The sequence below is a fragment of the Microcaecilia unicolor genome, chromosome 1, assembly GCF_901765095.1.
Source record: "Microcaecilia unicolor chromosome 1, aMicUni1.1, whole genome shotgun sequence".
Classification (NCBI taxonomy): domain Eukaryota; kingdom Metazoa; phylum Chordata; class Amphibia; order Gymnophiona; family Siphonopidae; genus Microcaecilia; species Microcaecilia unicolor.
The window spans coordinates 529,919,566-529,939,518 of NC_044031.1; the positions used below are offsets into that span (position 1 = coordinate 529,919,566).

Genomic DNA, 19,953 nt, shown 5'->3' on the forward strand with positions numbered 1-19,953 from the left:
GATTAGTGCAGAAGCCCTTACACACGCTGATTGGAAAATTAGGTCATGGCCATTACAGGAAAATATACAATTGTAGCCATTTTACTACTGTACTAAAAGTGGCCGCAGTGCTGGCCACTTTTGAGCGTGGCTTAGTAAAAGGGCTTCTAAATCTAATTAACTAAAATTTAATTAAATAAACAAAAGGATAGGGAGAAGTGGCAAAACCAAATAACCAGTCCCATCAGAAGCCCTAGGAGTGAGAAAGTACTGTTAACCTAGTTCACAATTTGTCCAAAGATAGCCTCAAATAAAAATGCTTTCAAGTGAGCCTTGAATTTAGACAGAGAGGATTGTCATATATATAATAAGAATGACTTCCATAAAGTGGGAGCAATAACAGAAAAAGTACTGGTATGAGTGGTGTCAAAACAGAGGGAATAGTTAACAGGTTAATATCCTCAAGTGTTTCTTGTAAGATTCTTGTTATTAGCAGTCAATGCTTAATCAAAAGGTGAAGGGTTACATGATTATATTTATGTTTATTATATAACAGAGCTATTTTGAGGGGGTACTTGAACGTACTGAGTACCGGCACCTTTTCCATTGTCTGCTAAAATTGACCCATGATCCCCAAGTTTTCATGAAAGAGCTCAGGCTGTACACACCTATTCTGCCTTGTCATAGATTCTGAGACTGGTTGCAGGGGGCCTGGCTATTGTGGGGTGGGTCCCTCAGTGATCACTCCACCACTGAAGGCTGGCCTGGCATTTGAGTATCGACAACTTTTTCGCTAGAAAAAACACACTGTTATGTAATAATTTGATAGCTGAATTGTGTATTAACTGTAATCTATATAGTTGTGTTGGGAAAGTGAATTACAGTAGTCAATCTTAGAAATGACTATTGCTTTTGAGGAGGACAAAAAACACAGGGGAATTAATAGGACAATCACCTCTGCTTCATCTAGTGGAGGGATTCACAAAATTAGCATCTTTCTAAAACATTTCCTTGAGAGCAGGTGTAAATCCCGAGGTTCATGTCGGCAAATATAAACGTGCATTCCCCTTCTAAAACGGGGAATGCATGTATACTTTTTCCATCTGACCAAAACATACCCAGCATATGCCCCTTGACATATACTCATTTTTTGAGTTTTAGACATGTATATCCTTGATTTCTAAAATTGGGATTTAGACATGCATGTAATGTACGTCTCTAAAATACACCTGTTCTTTTTGATAATCAAATAGTTGTTCCAGTCACTTCATTCAGGTACCTAGGAGTTGTCATTTGCACCTCAGATCTCCCAAGTTTTCAAAACTGGTTTCTTTTTTCTCTGTGGTCTTAGAGCGGTCCACAATATTCTAGATTCAACCTCCCTCTCATCTCTGTGCTATGCCTATCTCAACTCTCGCTATCATTACTGCAACTCTATTTATGCAGGTATTTTTTTTTGTTACATTTGTATCCTGCGCTTTCCCACTCATGGCAGGCTCAATGCGGCTTACATGGGGCAATGGAGGGTTAAGTGACTTGCCCAGAGTCACAAGGAGCTGCCTGTGCCAGAAATTGAACTCAGTTCCTCAGTTCCCCAGGACCAAAGTGCACCACCCTAACCACTAGGCCACTAGGCCACTCCTCCACTCCAATATTAAATATCCAATATTAAATGTCGTCAAACCTTACAAAATACTGCAGCCCATCTTATCTGTAATGTTAAACGATGTGATAATGTCTCTCCACTGTTACAACGTTTACATTGGCTTCCAATTGAATACCGGAATAAATTCAAAGTTCTTGTGATGACATTCAAAACACTGCATACCGCTACCCCCTCTTATCTAGCAACTCAGGTCATCCCTTACACACCTACCCGTACACTTTACTCTTTAATGGATAATAGGCTTGTTTTGCCACCACCAGCAAGGGCAAAATGGGAATCCATGTGCTCCTCTCCATTTTGTTTCCTTGCCCCGGCCCGTTGGAACTCACTTCCTCAAAATCTAAGATTAGAGAATTCATATACTACTTTCTGTACACTCCTGAAAACACATTTTTTCAATCTGGCCTTTGGATTATGAAGGGAGCTTTGATTTAGCTTTGGGATGTCTTTTTAGTCTACTGATCAATTACTGCAATTGAGGGGAGGGAAGACACAAAGGAAATAACTGATGTTTTATAATGATATTGATGTATCTGTATCAAAGTTCATTGTTTTGGTCTGTCTGTGAATGATTATAAGTGAATGCCTGTTTATTGAACATTTGGCCTGAGTAATTGAGCTTTACTATCTATATTGGAGTTCCTTGTACTATATATCTACATTCATTTATAAATATTTTGATTTTATTGTAAACCGTTTTGATTTGATGAAGATAGGAGGGAATAGGCTTAGGAGTAATCTAAGGAAGTTCTACTTCACAGAAAGGGTAGTGGAGGCATGGAATGGCCTCCCGGTGGAGGTTATGGAGTCAAGGACTGTTCCAGAATTTAAAAAGGCATGGGATAAGTATGTGGGATCGCTTAGGAAAAGGAAGAGTTAGGGGTTACAGAGGATGGGCAGACTGGATGGGTCATATGGCCTTTATCTGCCGTCAAGTTTCCATGTTTCTAAAATTCACTCATTAGCTATGCGGATCTGACTGAATATCGACCAGGAGCCGTATAACTTTTTAAAGAAGTGTACCCTTCCAATCCCCCCCCCCCCAAATGCTGCCCCCTTCTGATCACCCTGCCATTCTTAAAAACAGCTGCCCTCCTTTCAATCCCCCCAACAAGGAAGGAAACCTCCATTCCACACTTCTGATAGCCCCTCCCCCCAGGTCTACCTGAGATCCCTGGTGGTCCAGTGGAGGTGATGGAGGCAGGAGCAAAAAGCGGCTGCCACAACACAATGGCTTTCTTGACCTCTCATGGCACCTTCATGGTACTACCAGTTGGTAGGATTTTTTTCCTGGCCAGGGGAGATTGAAAGAAGGGCGGATGTTTTGGTGGGTGGGAGGAGGATCGGAAGGGCTACTTTAAAACATTTATGCAGATCCAGGTCGATATTCAGCTGTGGCCTGCATACCTGTCTTATATGGGACCCAACTGAATACTGGCCAGGACTTGCATAAGCTCCGGTGACCATCCCCACTTAAATTAGTACCAGATATTCAGTGATCGTGCCCAGACATAGCCTGGCACTGAATATCTAGGGCTAATTTAGCCAGCGAGGGTCTGCATTTAAAATAACACTGACTATTGTCGACTGAATATTGACCCAATAATTTTTAAACTCCTAAATTAGGATGAATTTTCAGCTGAAAAGTTATGCTCCTAAGTTTGGCTGCAAATAGGATAAAAGAAGGCAAATTTATTAACATAAATTTAGGAGCTCAGCATTTATTTATTGGTGTTTTGTTTTACTGTGTTTTGTGTATTTGTTCATATTTATAAAATATTTATGCATGTCTTTAGCTTCATTTTGAAATAAGAGAAGTAGACTGTCAATAAAAATTAAATTAAATCACCTTTGTGATATACTCAAGTTCTGCTGGCCTGCAGGATAGGAAATTTGAATCCATGACTCCTGTGCCGCAGTGTGCAAAATTAAAGGAAAACTACCGAGCTAGCCTAAAATCTCATTTTTGTGTGCACTTTTAGTTTAGATCAAATGATTTTGTTTCACGCTTCATTTTGTTTTCTCTTTACAGTGAAATCAGATGAGTTACAAACAATTAAGAAGGAACTAACTCAAATCAAAACTAAAATTGACTCCTTGCTGGGTCGGCTGGAGAAGATTGAGAAACAGCAGAGAGTTGATATAGGTAGGTAAGAATGATCCATAAAGCAATTATAGGCAAAAGGAGACTGATAATGAAAAGATTTGTTTGGATTAATTTCAGGCTCATTTTTGAAAGAGAAGGACGCCCATCTTTCGACACAAATCGGAAGATGGGCGTCATCCTCACAGGGTCGCTCAAATCAGTATAATTGAAAGCCAATTTTGGACGTCCCCAACTGCTTTCCATCACAGGGATGGCCAAGGTTTCCGGGGGCATGTCAGAGGCGTAGCGAAGGCGGGACTTAGGCGTGCCTAACACATGGACGCCCTCGACCCATAATGGAAAAAAAAGGACGTCCCTGACGAGCACTTGGACGACTTTACCTGGTTCTGTTTTTCTTACGTCCAAAGCACAAAAAGGTGCCCAAACTGACCAGATGACCACCGGAGAGAATCGGGGATGACCTCCCCTTACTCCCCCAGTGGTCACTAACCCTCTCCCACCCTCAAAAAACATCTTTCAAAATATGTCGTGCCAGTCTCTATGCCAGCCTCAAATGTCATACTCAGGTCCATCACGGCAGTATGCAGGTCCCTGGAGCAGTTTTAGTGAGTGCAGTGCAGTTCAGGCAGGCGGACCCAGGCCCATACCCCCCCCCCCCCCACCTGTTACACCTGTGGTGGTAAATGTGAGCCAAAACCCACCATAAACCCACTGTACCCACATCTAGGTGCCCCCCTTCACCCGTAAGGGCTATGGTAATGGTGTACAATGGTGGGTATTGGGGTTTGGGGGGCTCAGCACACAAGGGAAGGGAGCTAGGTACCTGGGAGCAATTTCTGAAGTCCACTGCAGTGCCCACTAGGGTGCCCGGTTGGTGTCCTGGCATGTGAGGGGGACCAGTGTACTATGAATGCTGACTCCTCCCACGACCAAAGGGCTTGCATTTGGTCGTTTCTGAGATGGGGGTCCTTGGTTTCCATTATCACCGAAAATCAGAAACGACTAAGTCTAGGGACGACCATCTCTAAGGATGACCTAAATTTCAGGATTTGGGTGTCCTCGACCATATTATCGAAATGAAAGATGGACATCCATCTTGTTTCGATAATACGGGTTTCCCCGCCCCTCCATTGGGACGTTTTGCTAGGACGTCCTCAGCAAAACTTGGGCGTTCCTTTCGATTATTTCCCCTCTTTGTGAGTTATACAGACAAATCTTTCTGTTTGAAAATCCCTGCACTGACTGGTTTATATTTTGTCCAGGCATATCGTAGACCCAACAAAATGTATCCAATTATGTAGAAGAAAGTTTAGAGGCATTCAGCATTCACGTCTGAATTCTATATAGTGTGCCTAGAGTTATTCACGGTTCCGCACGTAAATCTAGGCTTATTCTACAACTATGCCCGTAGATTAATTGTTTTAACAAGCTGTTAAGTGTTGTTAACAGCTTTTAACAAAAAATAACGAGCACTAATTGGCAAAAATTTATGCGTGTACATTACTAAGCGTATTCTGTAATGTACTGTGCCTATATTCTAACAAGCAAAAAGGGGCGTGCTTAGGGGTATGAAAATGGGCATTTCGTGGGTGTTCAAAATCTATGTGATTTGTTATAAAATGTGAGCCAGTGCGCGTAAATCTGCGTGCAGGGATTTACACCAGCTTTTCATTTGTGTAAATGGACGCGCATAAATTTAGTCACATGAACTATGCCTAAGTGTATTCTAAATACTGCGCGTAGATTTACACGTGATATTTAGAATATGCATAGGCGTAATTGTCTAACGTGCAATAATTTTAGGCACCATATATAGGGCCCTCAGCAGGGAGAGGGAGGATTATTAGAGTTTAGCTGGACAGTGGTGATATATAGCATATCTAGTTAAACAACTGGATACGCTGGACCACAAAAGTTATCCAAATATTTAACTTATTAGTTGTCTCTATGCATTTTTATCCAAAAGGCTTAAGCCATACGTTCTTCACAGGGTGAATTGGGAGAGGGAATTGGGTGTCACAATTTCCATGAATGATTAGCTTACTATGGAAAAGCTCTTTTAAAGTCCTCCAGAGGTGTTTCCCTAAAGGAAAATGTGATTAAGATTTTTAGCACTGAGAGTTTGCATCATATTTTACTGGGCACCTCTCTTAATTGTTGGAGGGGATGTGCAGTGTTGGGTACAAGATCCTGTTCCAAGACTCAAGCCTACTGGAGGGTAGTGCAGTCTCGCCTGCAGCAGTGACTTAGTTGCCAGTGCAATGCAACCCAGCAGTCTTTTTGATGGGTAAGAAATCTGTGGGCCTTACTTGTTTGCTATCTCTTGTAGTTCATCATGCTTTCCATGCAGCTTGCCTTAACTTAGTGAGACATTGGAAACAACGCACTGTTCCTTCTCTGGTGCAGTGGATTACTAAACTGTGCTATGTCTATGACATGGAACGTTTGAATGCACTGAAGAAGACTTTTCTAAGTGTGTCTGTGTGTGTGTGTGGGGGGGGGGGGTTATTTCCGCTTAGGGGGTTTGTGTATTTTCTCTTTTGGTTTTGATTTGGCAAGAAAGGGGGGGGGGTGTGCTTCATGGCATCATCCACAGATTGGGGGTGAGGGAGGTGAGTTTGGAGGGGTGGGAATTCTGAAACTGTAAATTTACTGTTAAAATATGGAAGCCTATTATTATTTATTTTTCATTAGGATTATCCTGGTACCAGGGGCGTAGCCAGTATGGGGCCACGGAGGCCTGGGCCCCGTAGATTTGCCCCTGGACCCCCTGCTGATGACCCCCCTTCCCACTGCCGCCTACCTTTGCTGGCCCCAACCCCGCCAGCCGTGCCGAGGTCCTCTTCTTCCCAATCCCATGCAAGGCTTCGTTCTGGTCTGCTGTCCTGCACGTTATGCGTCAGACTAGAACGAAGCCTTGCACGGGATTGGGAAAAAGAGGACCTCGGCTGGTGGGAGTTGGGTTCCCCCACCAGCAAAGGTAGGTGGCGGTGGGAGGGGGTCGGTAATGGTGGGGGGGTCAAAGTTGGTGGCGGGGGGGTTCGGCAATGGCAGGGGGGTCAAAGTTGGTGGCAGGGGGGGTTAGCAATGGCGGGGAGGGTTCAGCAATGGCGTGGGGGTCAGCGGCGCAGGGGGGCTAAAATGTGCCCCCTCACCTCAGGCTCTGGACCCCCCCCCCCCTCCCACCTAAGTCTGGCTTCGCCCCTGCCTGGTACTATTTATTTGTCTGTGACATTTATATCCCACATTATCCCAAATAAGTTTGAGTTCAATGTGGATTACAATAAACAGTATAGGATACTTAACAAATAATAATGCATAAGAAAGTAATTTGTTTTAAGAATCCAATTTTACAATACAATATCATAAACATACTGGGATAACTATGGGTGTTTAACATTTAGAAAATCTATTATGAATGAGAAATTATACTTGAAACTAGAGTGTTGTTTATTGTTTCATACTCTGCTGTTATAGTGTATATTTTTCTGATGCTTGGATTTTCAATAAACTGTTTCTACGAATTAAAAAAAATTGCATACCAGATATGTAGTTAAAGCTGTATGCATACAGCCTGTACACACAACACTTTACCCAGTCTGAGCAGTGGCATTCTCAGGAGCAGGCTCAGAAAGGGTCTACATTTGAATGCAGGCTTTTGAAAATATGTGCATATGCATGTAAAATAACCTAGAACATTTAGCAACAGGTGCAAATGTAATTGCATAATTTGGGGGTAACATTTAAAATGAAAATATTCATTGCACAGGGGAAAATATGCATTCTTTTCTTGCAATGATTGTGTGCAGTTACAAATGTATCCACTGAATGTAGATTATTTTAACTCTGTAATATTACGTATAAAACCCTTAATATCTAGAAAAGATAGCAATTATGTTGGATCATAGAAATATATTTAGCATTATCAAGCTTAATCTAATGCAAATTAAACAAAGAAGCCCTCTACCCTAGCCCAAAGAAATAACTTCTGACACATCTGTAAGGTTTTACAGATCTGTTGAATCTGTTTAAGAATGTCCAGCAAAATCCAAATCTTTTGACCCATACGAAGAACATTTCTTGAGTGAAAAAGAAGGCTTATCACATTGTCCTTCTCAAACTCAAAGACAAATAAAACCAACTGTCATAGTTGGGGAAGGTGAGCCCTTGGCTGTGACAAGATTGACTCCACCTGTGAGGTGTGTCGCACAGGCCCTCGTCGACAGCTGCTGACGAGGCTGCCTGGCAGAGTCCGAGAGCTGGAGAAGACAGGACCTGACTCGGAGTGGCTAAGCATAAGACTAGGCAGTGCCTAGCAGACTGGCTGGAACACAATAGGAGTGGTCTAGATGTTGACTCTTAAAAGAACCCTTGGATGTGGCTCTTAAAAGAGCCCTTTGGGATTGGCCCAATGGATTCAGGGTCAGGGAGTAGCTGGAACAGCAGGGCTGGAGACAGCAACAAGTAGGGCTGGAGACTGGAACAGGCAGGACTAGAAGACTGGAACAAACAGGCATCAACTTTCCCCTCATTCTACTTTTCATTATTCCCAGATGGTCTGTGGGGTACACTGTAAGGTGTTGTTAAGTACAAAATACTCTAGCAAGTCCTGCTTACACTTGTTTACTATTGATTTGTCATCCAACATCTCATCATTTCACGTGCTAATATTGTGTCCTGGATGTTTTTGACTCTATATCCATCTCCACAACTAAATTGTTGTCTATCCATGTTGTATTCTTAATACCTATTTCCAATACTTACTGTACTGTGCTGTCAACCATACAAATCAATTTTATCCTTGAGTAGCTGGCATGTACATGAGAGTAATATGCATAGTCTTTGGATCCTTCATGTTCAAAGTTCCATAACTCTTTGAGTTATAAATCAGTTAAAAAGTTTCGTAGCTTTCACCTTTGTATATTTAACCCCCCTTATTTTCCTTTAGAACATTCCTTTTTGGGATCTATCATTAGTTTGCAGTATCCTCCTACCACTATAACCCCTTTTGTGTCTCTAATATCATACCCAATTGCACATTTTTTTAAAGCCCATTGGTCACTATTCAGGGCATATTTCTGTTCTTTCACAGTTACACTGATCATCACAAATTTTCCTCTGGGGTCTTTATATATTTTCTGTATAGAACAGAGTAGCATTCCTAAAACAGGAATCACTAATTAGATGCCAGAACTACTATGGAATATTTCTTATTTTCTATGAGCTGCTCATCTTTGACTAGAAGGTGGGATTTTTATCTAAAACAAATATTCCCCTTTTGTCTCAGGATTTTTCTAAACAGACATTGTCTCTTCATCTACATATTTAACTCCTGGACATTAATGGTAATTTAAACAGAATCTAGCCCCCATTTGTGGTCAAATCCTTTAGACCCTTCCCAATCCCTTAAACTCATGCATCTCCTGCAACCTTTTTCCTAACGTGCTCAACTTTCCCTCCCACCTTCTTCCTCCTCCTCCTCCTCCCCATGCCCCTCCTGCAATATGTCCTCCATTTGTGTCCACATCCCGTTACATCACACTTTATCCACCTATCCCCAACACACACACCCTCGCACTCCACTCCTGCCATGCTCCATTCCTTCATACACATTTATGCTGTATGTTAACTCCGCTCACTTTGTAAAGGTCTCAGTTTCTGGCAATTGTTGTTTGTGCACTCTTAGTATTAACTACATAAGAACATAAGAGTAGCCATACGGGTCAGACCAATGGTCCATCTAGCCCAGTATCCTGTTTTCCAAACAGTGGCCAAGCCAGGTCACAAGTACCTGGCAGAAACCCAAATCTTGGCAACACTCCATACTACATATCCCAGGGCAAGCAGTTGTTTCCCATGTCTATCTCAATAGCAGACTATGGACTTTTCCTCCAGGAATTTGTCCAAGCCTTTTTTAAACCCAGATATGCTAACCACAGTTACCATATCCTCCGGCAAAGAGTTCCAGAGCTTAACTGTTCGTTGTGTGAAAAAATATTTCCTCCTATTTGTTTTAAAAGTATTTCCATGTAACTTCCTTGAGTGTCCCTTAGTCTTTGTACTTTTGGAACGAGTAAAAAATTGATTTATTTCTACTTGTTCTACACCACTCAGGATTTTGTAGACCTCAATCATCTCTCCCTTCATCTATCTCTTTTCCAGCTGAAGAGCCCTAACCTTTTTAGCCTTTCCTCATACGAGAGGAGTTCCATTCCCTTTATCATTTTGATTGCTCTTCTTAGAACCTTTTCTAATTCCACAAATCTCTTTTGAGATACAGCGACCAGAACTGAACACAGTACTCAAGGTGCAGATGCACCATGGAGTGATGCAAGGGTATTATAGTATTTTTGGCCTTATTCACCATCCCTTTCCTAATAATTCCTAGCATCCTGTTTGCTGCCGCACACTGAGCAGAAGATTTCAGCGTTTTATCTACAATGACACCCAGATCTTTTTCTTGAGTGCTGACCCCCAAGGTGAACCCTAGCATTAGGTTACTATGATTTGGATTATTCTTTCCAATGTGCATCACCTTTCATTTGTCCACATTAAATTTCATCTGCCATTTGGACGCCTAGTCTTCCAATTTCCTAAGGTCTTCCTGCAATATTTCACAGTCTGCACTTTGAAATATTGCAGGAATAGTTTTGTATCATCTTCTGCTCTCTCACACTCTCCTCTAAGTCTTGACATCACATTCTTCCCAAATGGTCCAGAAAATGAACAGCTGTATTCCTTAGGTTGCCAGTTATTCTTAGGTAGGTACACATTTGAGTTCATGGGCTCATCTTCCACTATTGCTGCTCCTGGGCACCTCCTCAAGTGTTGATTATTTTTTCCCCATTCTCTCTCATCACGACACCTCATTTTGCAGACTCTTTCAACCCTGAAGGTCCACGGGTGGGACTGCAGACAGTTCTTGTACCTTTTTAATGAAGTAGTCGATAAGCTTCCACTACTGATTTTGCATGTATAGATGAACTGTTTACAGACAGCTCCAAGCCAAAGGGGAAGCACCAGCAATATTTGATTTTGTCTCCTCAGAGGCAGCTAGTGAGGTCCACAAACTCCTTTCTCCTCTGCAGCATAATGGGGGACAAATCGGTATATCTGGTAGCCCTTCCACATCACTCCTTTCCTCTGGGCTGCTTGATAGATTCTCTCATGTACTGCAAACTCCAGGAAGCATGCCACCAAGTTTCTAGGCTGGTTCTGGCACATCTTGCCCAAGGCTCAATATGCTTATTCCACCGTAATGTCACCGGGGTTCACAGTCTCATGTTCAGAGCCCAGTATACTAGCACATATCTTCTGGACTACCAGACCTGCCTCTCTGTACTCCATAGCTTTGGGTACCCCATGAAAGCATAAATTGTAGCAGCGAGAACAGACTCTTTGAATTAAAATTACAGCCTCTTAAATTCACTTATCTCCTGCTGTAAACAATTGATGTTAGCATCATTTGTCTCTAATTTCATTTTTGTGCTCTTCACTCTATTGCAGATCTCTGTAAACTCTGAGCACAGGTCAGATATCATGTTCTGAAAATCTCCTTTAACAGTCAATATTGTCTCCTTAATCTCCCCAAACCACTAAGTTCTTTTTGAGAGACCCCCCTCCTGGCGCCTCATCTCCTGTCTCTATGAATTGCTCAGCTGCTCTCTCTTTGGAGCATATAGGTGCTGCCATATTGTCTCCCACACCATGCTGGCTCCTGGATTCAGAGCCCATACAAGTATGGTCCCTGATGTCCATAGCTCTTTTCTTCATCACCAAAGGTGTAGATAAGTCTTTAGTTCACTCTAGTGAAGGATTATCACTTCTACTCGCACAGTTAGGCAGTTTTAATGGTGCTGGTGGACTGGAACCGTGCAGCTACCCAGCCATTGGGTCTATGATGTCACTGAAAATCCTATGCCACTATTCTAATCAATTATGCATGTATAGCTCCCACGTTATAGAATTACCCCTACTGGGCCTTATTCTATAAAGGTTATTATCCTAAAATTTATGCTGCTAAATTAGGAGCGCACTATATGCTCCTAAATAGATTAGACTCCTAATTTAGGAGCATAAATTTAGGAGCATAACATTTATAGAAAAAGGCCCACTCTGTGTAAATAGTGCTACTTATAGTGCAAAGCCCTGAGTGTTGCCCCTATTTTGTGTAGATTTTCCTTTTGTAAAATGTCTTTCTCTCATGTGCATTGTGCCAAATAAGCATACAAAACAAATTCAGCAATCATGGACCTAAGACCTAGACATTCTATATAAATTTAAGATGAATAGTGTTAATAAAGGAGAAAGATTAGAGACTACTTTCCCAAACAAACATTTTGACTAATAGCACAATCAATGATACTACTGTCTCAACTAGACTACTGCAATGCAGCATATGTAAGATGCAAAGAAAACATAATAAAATCACTACAGACCATACAAAACACGGCAACAAGACTGATATACAAAAAGGCAAAATATGAAAGAGTAACTCCGCTGCTTATAATGCTAGACTAGCTCCCAATCAAAGCCAGACTGTTTGTTTTTTTGTTTTTTTTAATATGTAATCTTATTTTCAAAATACTGTTTGGAATGTCCCCTGATTACATGCTAGACTTGATTGAATTATCACCAAGAAATGCAAGCCCAGAAACCAGAGATTACCTTTTACTCCATTTACCCAACTGCAGAAGCATAACTTACAAATCCATCTACTCAGCTAGATTCAGCTATCAGGGTTCAGAATGGTGGAACTTAATTCCCATGGCCACAAGAAGCATCACCAACTTAGCTTAAGTTCAGAAAAGATTTAAAAATCAACCTTTTAAAGAAATTCTATGGCTAACCATACCTTTGCTCTTTACTGTCTGTAATTGCAATTGTAAGCATAAAGGAACACTGTAATTTCTCCTACCTGCTAATTGTAAGCCACATTGAGCTGAAACTTGTTTTTGGATAACTGTGGGGTATAATATAATTAAAATTACAGGATACAGAATGGATCATATTGTGCACACTTATCAGGTTCTGTATAAATAGATAAATAAACATTGTCCTGTTTTCCAACTATATTAGCAAGTGCCTGATAAGAACAACCCTCTGTATCATGCTCTGTCCTGCCTCATCCATCTAAGACACCAGCCTACAGAAATTAGGAAGGGAAGGGTGAGACTAGAACAGTCAGAATGGAGAATTATTCTGCTCTCTAATTAGTCCCTCCCCTTCTGTCATTTCCCAGGGGCTGATGAAGAGAAACAAAAAGGTGCAAGTACTATGGAAAAAAAGCCTTGTGTATATCATTACCCAATACCTGCATCACTGCTCTTCATATAAGGCCCAGGAACTAGTAGCAGCACACATAAAACCAATAAACTGGACTATTATAACAGTTTTTATCATAGTCTCACTAAATCCTAGTTGGCATAGACTAGTTGGTCCAAAATATGGAATACAGACCATATTATTCAAATTGTTAGTGACCTCCACTGTCTAACAATAGAACAAAGAATTAAGTTTAAAATATTATGCCCAGTTTTTAGGTCTCTATATCAGCAAACTGTTATCTGAACTCTTAGTTTCTTATTGCCCTGTGGTATAATTGAGATCATCACAACAAGGCGTGCTGCCAGAGCCATGACTGCAAGTTGCTAATTTATCTTCTACTAGGAAAATAATCTAGTTATTTTGGAACAAACTATTGAGATGGTTTACCTGTTGAATTGAGACAAGAGGATTATTATTATTATTATTACATTTGTACCCCACGCTTTCCCACATAATGCAGGCTCAATGCGGCTTACGTAGTAATTTGAAATACAAAGTTAATAGAATTTTAATAAAACAGTAGTAAAACAATGTAAAGTTGGGCTTAGTAGTGTATGATAAGTTGAGCTAGATAATATATGACTAGGATAAAAGATAATAATAATCTTACATTCAGAAAAAAATAAATAAATAAAAGCTTGGCTGTATGAGCAGTTTTATAATTAATCTTGGGTAGGGTAGGATGCTGTTGTTGTATATTTACCTTGTTACAGGGTGAACTGAGAGGAATAAAGATGTGTACGTGGTGAATTATTTTTAGGTTGTCTTTTGTGAGCAAAACACTAGGACATTAGGGGAGGCAGTTAAGGGATGTACATACACATGAGGGTGAAATGAAAAGTAATACCTCCATCTCCATAATTCATCAACAGTTGGCAGCACTGATGTGCTACACGTGTTCTCTTGTTCTCTGAAATCTCTTCCTTCACCTCAGTTGGTGAGAAGTGCCTGAATGAAGGGGCTCTTTTGCTATTGCTTCTGAAATGGAAGCATGCAGTGAGCATTCATCAGTGCAGTTTAAGCAATGTGCATGATACAATTTCTGATTGCTGAAGGAAATCCCTTTCAGCTGAAATTTACTACCACATGCAGGTTGTTTATGGTAATGATTGAGTTAATGTAAGTACTGGGCCTCACTGGGCCAAAAAATGTAAAGATTGTGGACCAGGAAGGGATGATTTGTTTGATCAGGAATGAAGTGGACGACCCATGACAGCAATGAACAAGTCTCACATGAGAAAGATTGACAAACTCATAAAGGTCAATTGGAATATCACTCAAAGCATTACACTGTGTAGAAGTATTTACCTGCGATCTCACCTTTGCTGGTCTGGGCCTATACAAGCCTGAACCATTCTTTTATAACAATATGGATTCTACAGCCCATGGCCTGAATACATCTGTAACCATCAGAAACCAGCTTTTCACAAAGGAAAATTACTGCTGGGCATAGCAAGATGACTTCAACCAAGGACACATTGAGGGGCATAATCGAACAAAAACGCCCATCTCCATGACATGCCAGTGTTGGATTATTTGTAGTAAATAATTAGCAGATCTTAGTACACACAGCTTCAGCTTTAGAAATGTTAATTTCTTTCTTCATCTCTCTCTCATTCACCCCTGAATAATTCACTGCTGAGTCACTTTAAAGTTGAAGTAACAAAACATCTGTTTACTCACAGTTTGTAGTTAGATTATAATCAGACAGGCTTATATATACATATTACTATACATTTGTATTATCAGCTCCTTCCATGTGCTTAGATGGTAATGGATGCTCACACCACCATAGATCCTCTCAGGTTAGGAGAGATCATGAGCTCCATGTGCTCCATCTGCTGTGTCTGACCCCCACAGGAAGTTGCATAGCTGTGTGACCTCTCTAAGTAATTCACATCAGAGGTCACAGAGTAATCACAGAGAAAAGATTGCTGACAGGCAATGCATGTTAAAATACAATACATTCCAACAAACCCCTTCTCATGCATAACTGTCATGCAATTATTTATTCATACAAAGTCCAAGCTTTATACGCAGATTCACAAAATGTTCTCTGGGTAACGGTTTGGTCATGATGTCAGCTGTCATCTCACTGGTGTGACAATAGTGTAGACTGATGACCCCTTCTTTTGCCAACTCTCGCACGTTGTGGTATTTCGTTGCGATGTGCTTGGTGCGTGACTGAACCTTGTCATTCCGTGACAGTCGGATGCAGCTCTGATTATCTTCCATTATCTGGATTGGTCTCTGTTCAGCTATTCCGAAATCCAGCAAAAGTTTTTCAATCCACATCAGTTCTCTGCACGCTTCCGATACAGCCACATATTCAGCTTCTGTAGAAGACAAACTCACAATACTTTGTTTATGACTGGCCCATGAAATTTGTACATTTCCATACATAAACACATATCCACTTGTGGATTTATAATCAGAATGATCCCCTGCCCAATCTGAATCACAGTAACATATTAGTTTTGGATTACTATTGGCTGAAATCTTTAATTTACAATCAATGGTACCCTTTAAATACCTTACCATCCTTTTAACTGCAGTCCAATCTGATTTGGTAGGTGAGCTGACCCTTCTGCTCAAAATTCCTACTGCATTTGCTATATCAGCCCTGTATGTGGTAGCTAGATATAAAAGCTTACCTATGGCTGATCTATATTGGATGTTATCTGGTAAAGGTTCTCTTACTGTTTCATCCTTCAGAAAATCAGTGATCATGGGAGTGCTTACAACTTGGGCATCTTGCATACCTAAACTTTCAATAAGCTCATTTATTTTCTGCTTCTGGCTTAGAAGATAAGAACCATCATTTTGTTTCTCAATTTCTATACCAAGATAGTATGACACATTACCAAGTTCTTTTATCTCAACATTGAGGTTTAAACACTTTACAATGTCCTTGTACTCTTGCTCACTTTTGCTTGCAATGAGCAGATCATCAACAAAAGCTAAAATGTATGCATATTGTCCATTTGTGCACCTAGTGTACAAGCATTTATCTGCTTCACCTTGCTTAAATCCTAAATTTGTCAATATTTCATGCAATTTTTCATTCCAACATTCTGCACTTTGCTTTAATCCATAAAGACCTTTGTTTAATTTACACACTAGCTGTCTTTGTTTTGTATTTATGAAACCTGTTGGTTGTTCCATGTACAAGTCTTCAGTTATATCTCCGTGAAGAAACGCTGTTTTCACATCAATGTGGTTGACTTGCATGCCTTTTGAGACTGCAATGCTCAGAAGTGTTCTAATTGTCGTGTGTTTCACTACAGGTGCAAACACTTCATCAAAATCTTCTCCATATTTTGAAGATATCCCTTTGCGACTAATCTGGCTTTATACCTTTCCACTTTTCCTTGTGCATTCCTTTTTAACTTGAATACCCATTTGCATCCTATAGCTTTCTTGCCAGGAGGTAATTTTGTAAGAATCCAAGTATTATTTTTATCCAATGCATCAATTTCTTCTTGTGCAGCTTTATGCCATTCAGCAGCTTCTTCTGCTGACATTTTCTCAATCTCATCCCATGTTAAGGGCTCTTGAGCTTCTGCTGACTTTGTTAGGTAAGACAGTCTTGGGGGTGGAACACCTTTGTTTTCCCTGGATGAGCGTCTGACAACAGGTTGGTCCGACCTTTCCGCATCCTCTAAATCTGAGAGTTCTTCTCCAATTGATTCCCCTTCTCCAACTGTACTGTCTTCTTCAATGATCCTTTCTGTGTCTGCTTCCTCTGCCTGTTCCTCGTTAGATACAGATGAGTTGCTTTCAGACATCTGCCTTGGTATGGCATTTATATACACTGGCATGTCTATTATTGTTCTAGTTTCATATTCTGGATGATAAGGCTCATCTGGGATAATCCAGCCTTTATCAACCCTTTTGTTTTCATCAAAATATGTAACATGTCTTATGCCAACAATGCCAGTTTTCAGATTCAAAATTCTATATCCTTTGTGTCCTGGAGCATAGCCAACTAAAATGCCCCTTTCTGTTGTGGAATCCAGCTTATGCCTTCTTTGTTTTGGTACATGAGCATATGCTGTACTTCCAAATGTTCTTATGTGTGACAGGTTTGGCTTCCTACCATGCCATGTCTCATGTGGTGTGCGCTCAGCGCCTTTAGTTGGCATTCTGTTTTGTAGGTACACTGCTGTGAGAATGGCTTCCCCCCATAGTCTTTTAGGGAGATTGCTATCTGACAGCATACATCTGGTCATTTCCACAAGTGACCTAAATTTTCTCTCTGCAACAGAATTTTGTTCTGGTGTATAAGCTACTGTTGTGATATGCTGAATGCCTTCTTGTTCTAGAAATGTGCGCATGCTTTGTGAAGTGAACTCACCACCATTGTCGGTCTGAAGAACCTTTGGTTTTCTTTCAAATTTATTGCTCACCATGGCAACGTATTTCTTCAGCATGTCTGTGACTTGACTCTTCTCTTTCAGCAAATAGGCCACACAATATCTAGAGAAATCATCCAAGAATATTAGCACAAATCTGTTATTTCCCAATGATGGGATATTAAACGGTCCACATAAGTCACTGTGTATTAAGTCCAGCACTTTATTACTCCTATTTCCTGTGTATGCAGGAAATGAGGGTCTCACACCTTTTTGAGTAACACAGTCTATGCATTTCTCAATTTTACCAGCATCTGCACTTATCTGAATGCCGGTGGCTAGTTGCTTACTGTAAAGATCCTGGATCACCTTAGAATCACGATGTCCCAGGCGGCGGTGCCAGATTTCCAGACTACATTTACCATCATTCTTCCTTACTTGCGCCATATGTGAGGCTTCACCTGAAATGCTCAGTTTATAAACATCATTATGCATAAAAGCTTCAGCATACACTTCATCATTTTTAGAGATTGTGCACTTACTGTTTTCAAAATGAATCACAAATCCCTTCTTATCTAATGTAGATACACTAAGCATATTGCAAACTGCTTGGGGAATATACAAGACATCACTTACAGGAATTTCTTTAACTTCATTAGACACTTTGCATTTTAAGAATCCAATACCTTTTGCTTGGATCTTAGCAGTCCCTGCGTTTGCAGTTTTAAGAATTCCTTCTTCTGGACACATTTCCTGAAAGAAATCTTTACAATTGGTTAAATGGCATGTACTCCCTGAATCCAAAATCCAAGTACTTTCATTTGAATTATTATTTACCATAGTCAAAGATTTTTCTGCCATTAGAAAGCCCTTGTGTTTATCTTTGTCCTTCATACATTTCCTGGTTTGAAAATTCTTTAGTTCCATTGGCTTAGGTGAGCTAGAGGGAGTGTTTTGTGTTTCCTTACACCATTTAGATACATGTCCCTCCTTTCCACATGAGTAGCAAATCAGCTTGCCCTTGGGTGGAGTTTTCCCATAGCTCCGCCTTCCTCTGTTCTTTGCCAAGAAATTTGTTTCATTTCTCTCTGACTTGCTTTGAGAACACATCTCCTCAGAATCATTTATTATGCATTCCTGCCTTAGTTTTGATGTTGCCTGTTCAAAAGATTGCCCTTCAATGGCCTCATTTACAGACCTAAAAACATCAAACTTCTTTGATAGTGAGGTAAAAAGAAATGCTCTTTTCAATGCATCACACATGGGAATTCCAGAAAGTTCTAATTTTTGAAATGAAGACATAAGATGCATAATGTGATCATTACATTTACTTTTATCCCTTAATTTGGTTTCATTCAACTCTGCCAGCCAAATTGGTTGCTGCTTTGCATATGTAGTTGCATACATAGTTCTCAGCTTACATAAAATGTCCTTTGGTGTATCTTTTCCCTCCACTAATATGGCTTGTTTCTCTGAGAGAGCTTCCAAAAGCATGCACTTCACATAATAGTTTGCATTGTCCCATTCAGCCATATTTTCAGCTGTTCTGTCTTGGTCTAAGCATATATTTAATCTTTTTGCTCGAAGGAGACATATGAATCTTAATTCCCACTGCCGATAATTAAACTCAGTTAATTTAGGCACCTTGAGAGAATAGAACAATGGTGAATTTCTTCCCTCAGCCATTTTCTTAGCCTTCTGTCTGCTGTGTGGGGGGAGAGAGAGACAGACTGAATCTTTCCTTTAAAACTTAAGAGAAAAATGTGGCCTTTTTTTCTGCCTGGTAATATTTCTCTTCTTTTTCAATTCCTGGCCCTGGGCCCATAACCCTTTTGTTGGATTATTTGTAGTAAATAATTAGCAGATCTTAGTACACACAGCTTCAGCTTTAGAAATGTTAATTTCTTTCTTCATCTCTCTCTCATTCACCCCTGAATAATTCACTGCTGAGTCACTTTAAAGTTGAAGTAACAAAACATCTGTTTACTCACAGTTTGTAGTTAGATTATAATCAGACAGGCTTATATATACATATTACTATACATTTGTATTATCAGCTCCTTCCATGTGCTTAGATGGTAATGGATGCTCACACCACCATAGATCCTCTCAGGTTAGGAGAGATCATGAGCTCCATGTGCTCCATGTGCTTCATCTGCTGTGTCTGACCCCCACAGGAAGTTGCATAGCTGTGTGACCTCTCTAAGTAATTCACATCAGAGGTCACAGAGTAATCACAGAGAAAAGATTGCTGACAGGCAATGCATGTTAAAATACAATACATTCCAACAGCCAGGACACCAACTGGGCACCCTAGGTCAGTGCGATGGACTTCAGAAAAAGCTTCCACATACATAGCTCCCTTACCACGGGTGCTGAGCTCCCAACCCCCCTCCCCCAAAACCCACTACCCATAAATGTACAACACTACCATAGCTCTTAGGGGTGAAGGGGGCACCTACATGTGGGTACAGTGGGTTTTGGAGGCCTCCCATTTACCAGCACAAGTGTTACAGGTG

The 19,953-nt window shown here is 40.6% G+C and overlaps 1 protein-coding gene across 4 annotated transcripts in view; it reads left to right on the forward strand.

Annotated features, from left to right (window-relative positions):
* RALYL (RALY RNA binding protein like) overlaps positions 1-19,953 on the forward strand; it is an 815,331-nt gene that overhangs the window by 742,935 nt on the left and 52,443 nt on the right. For all 4 annotated transcript variants that reach the window (XM_030216020.1, XM_030216039.1, XM_030216030.1 and 1 more), the window contains one exon: positions 3,678-3,791. In XM_030216020.1, the coding sequence (XP_030071880.1) occupies positions 3,678-3,791 (114 nt within the window). The remainder of the gene's footprint in view (positions 1-3,677; positions 3,792-19,953) is intronic.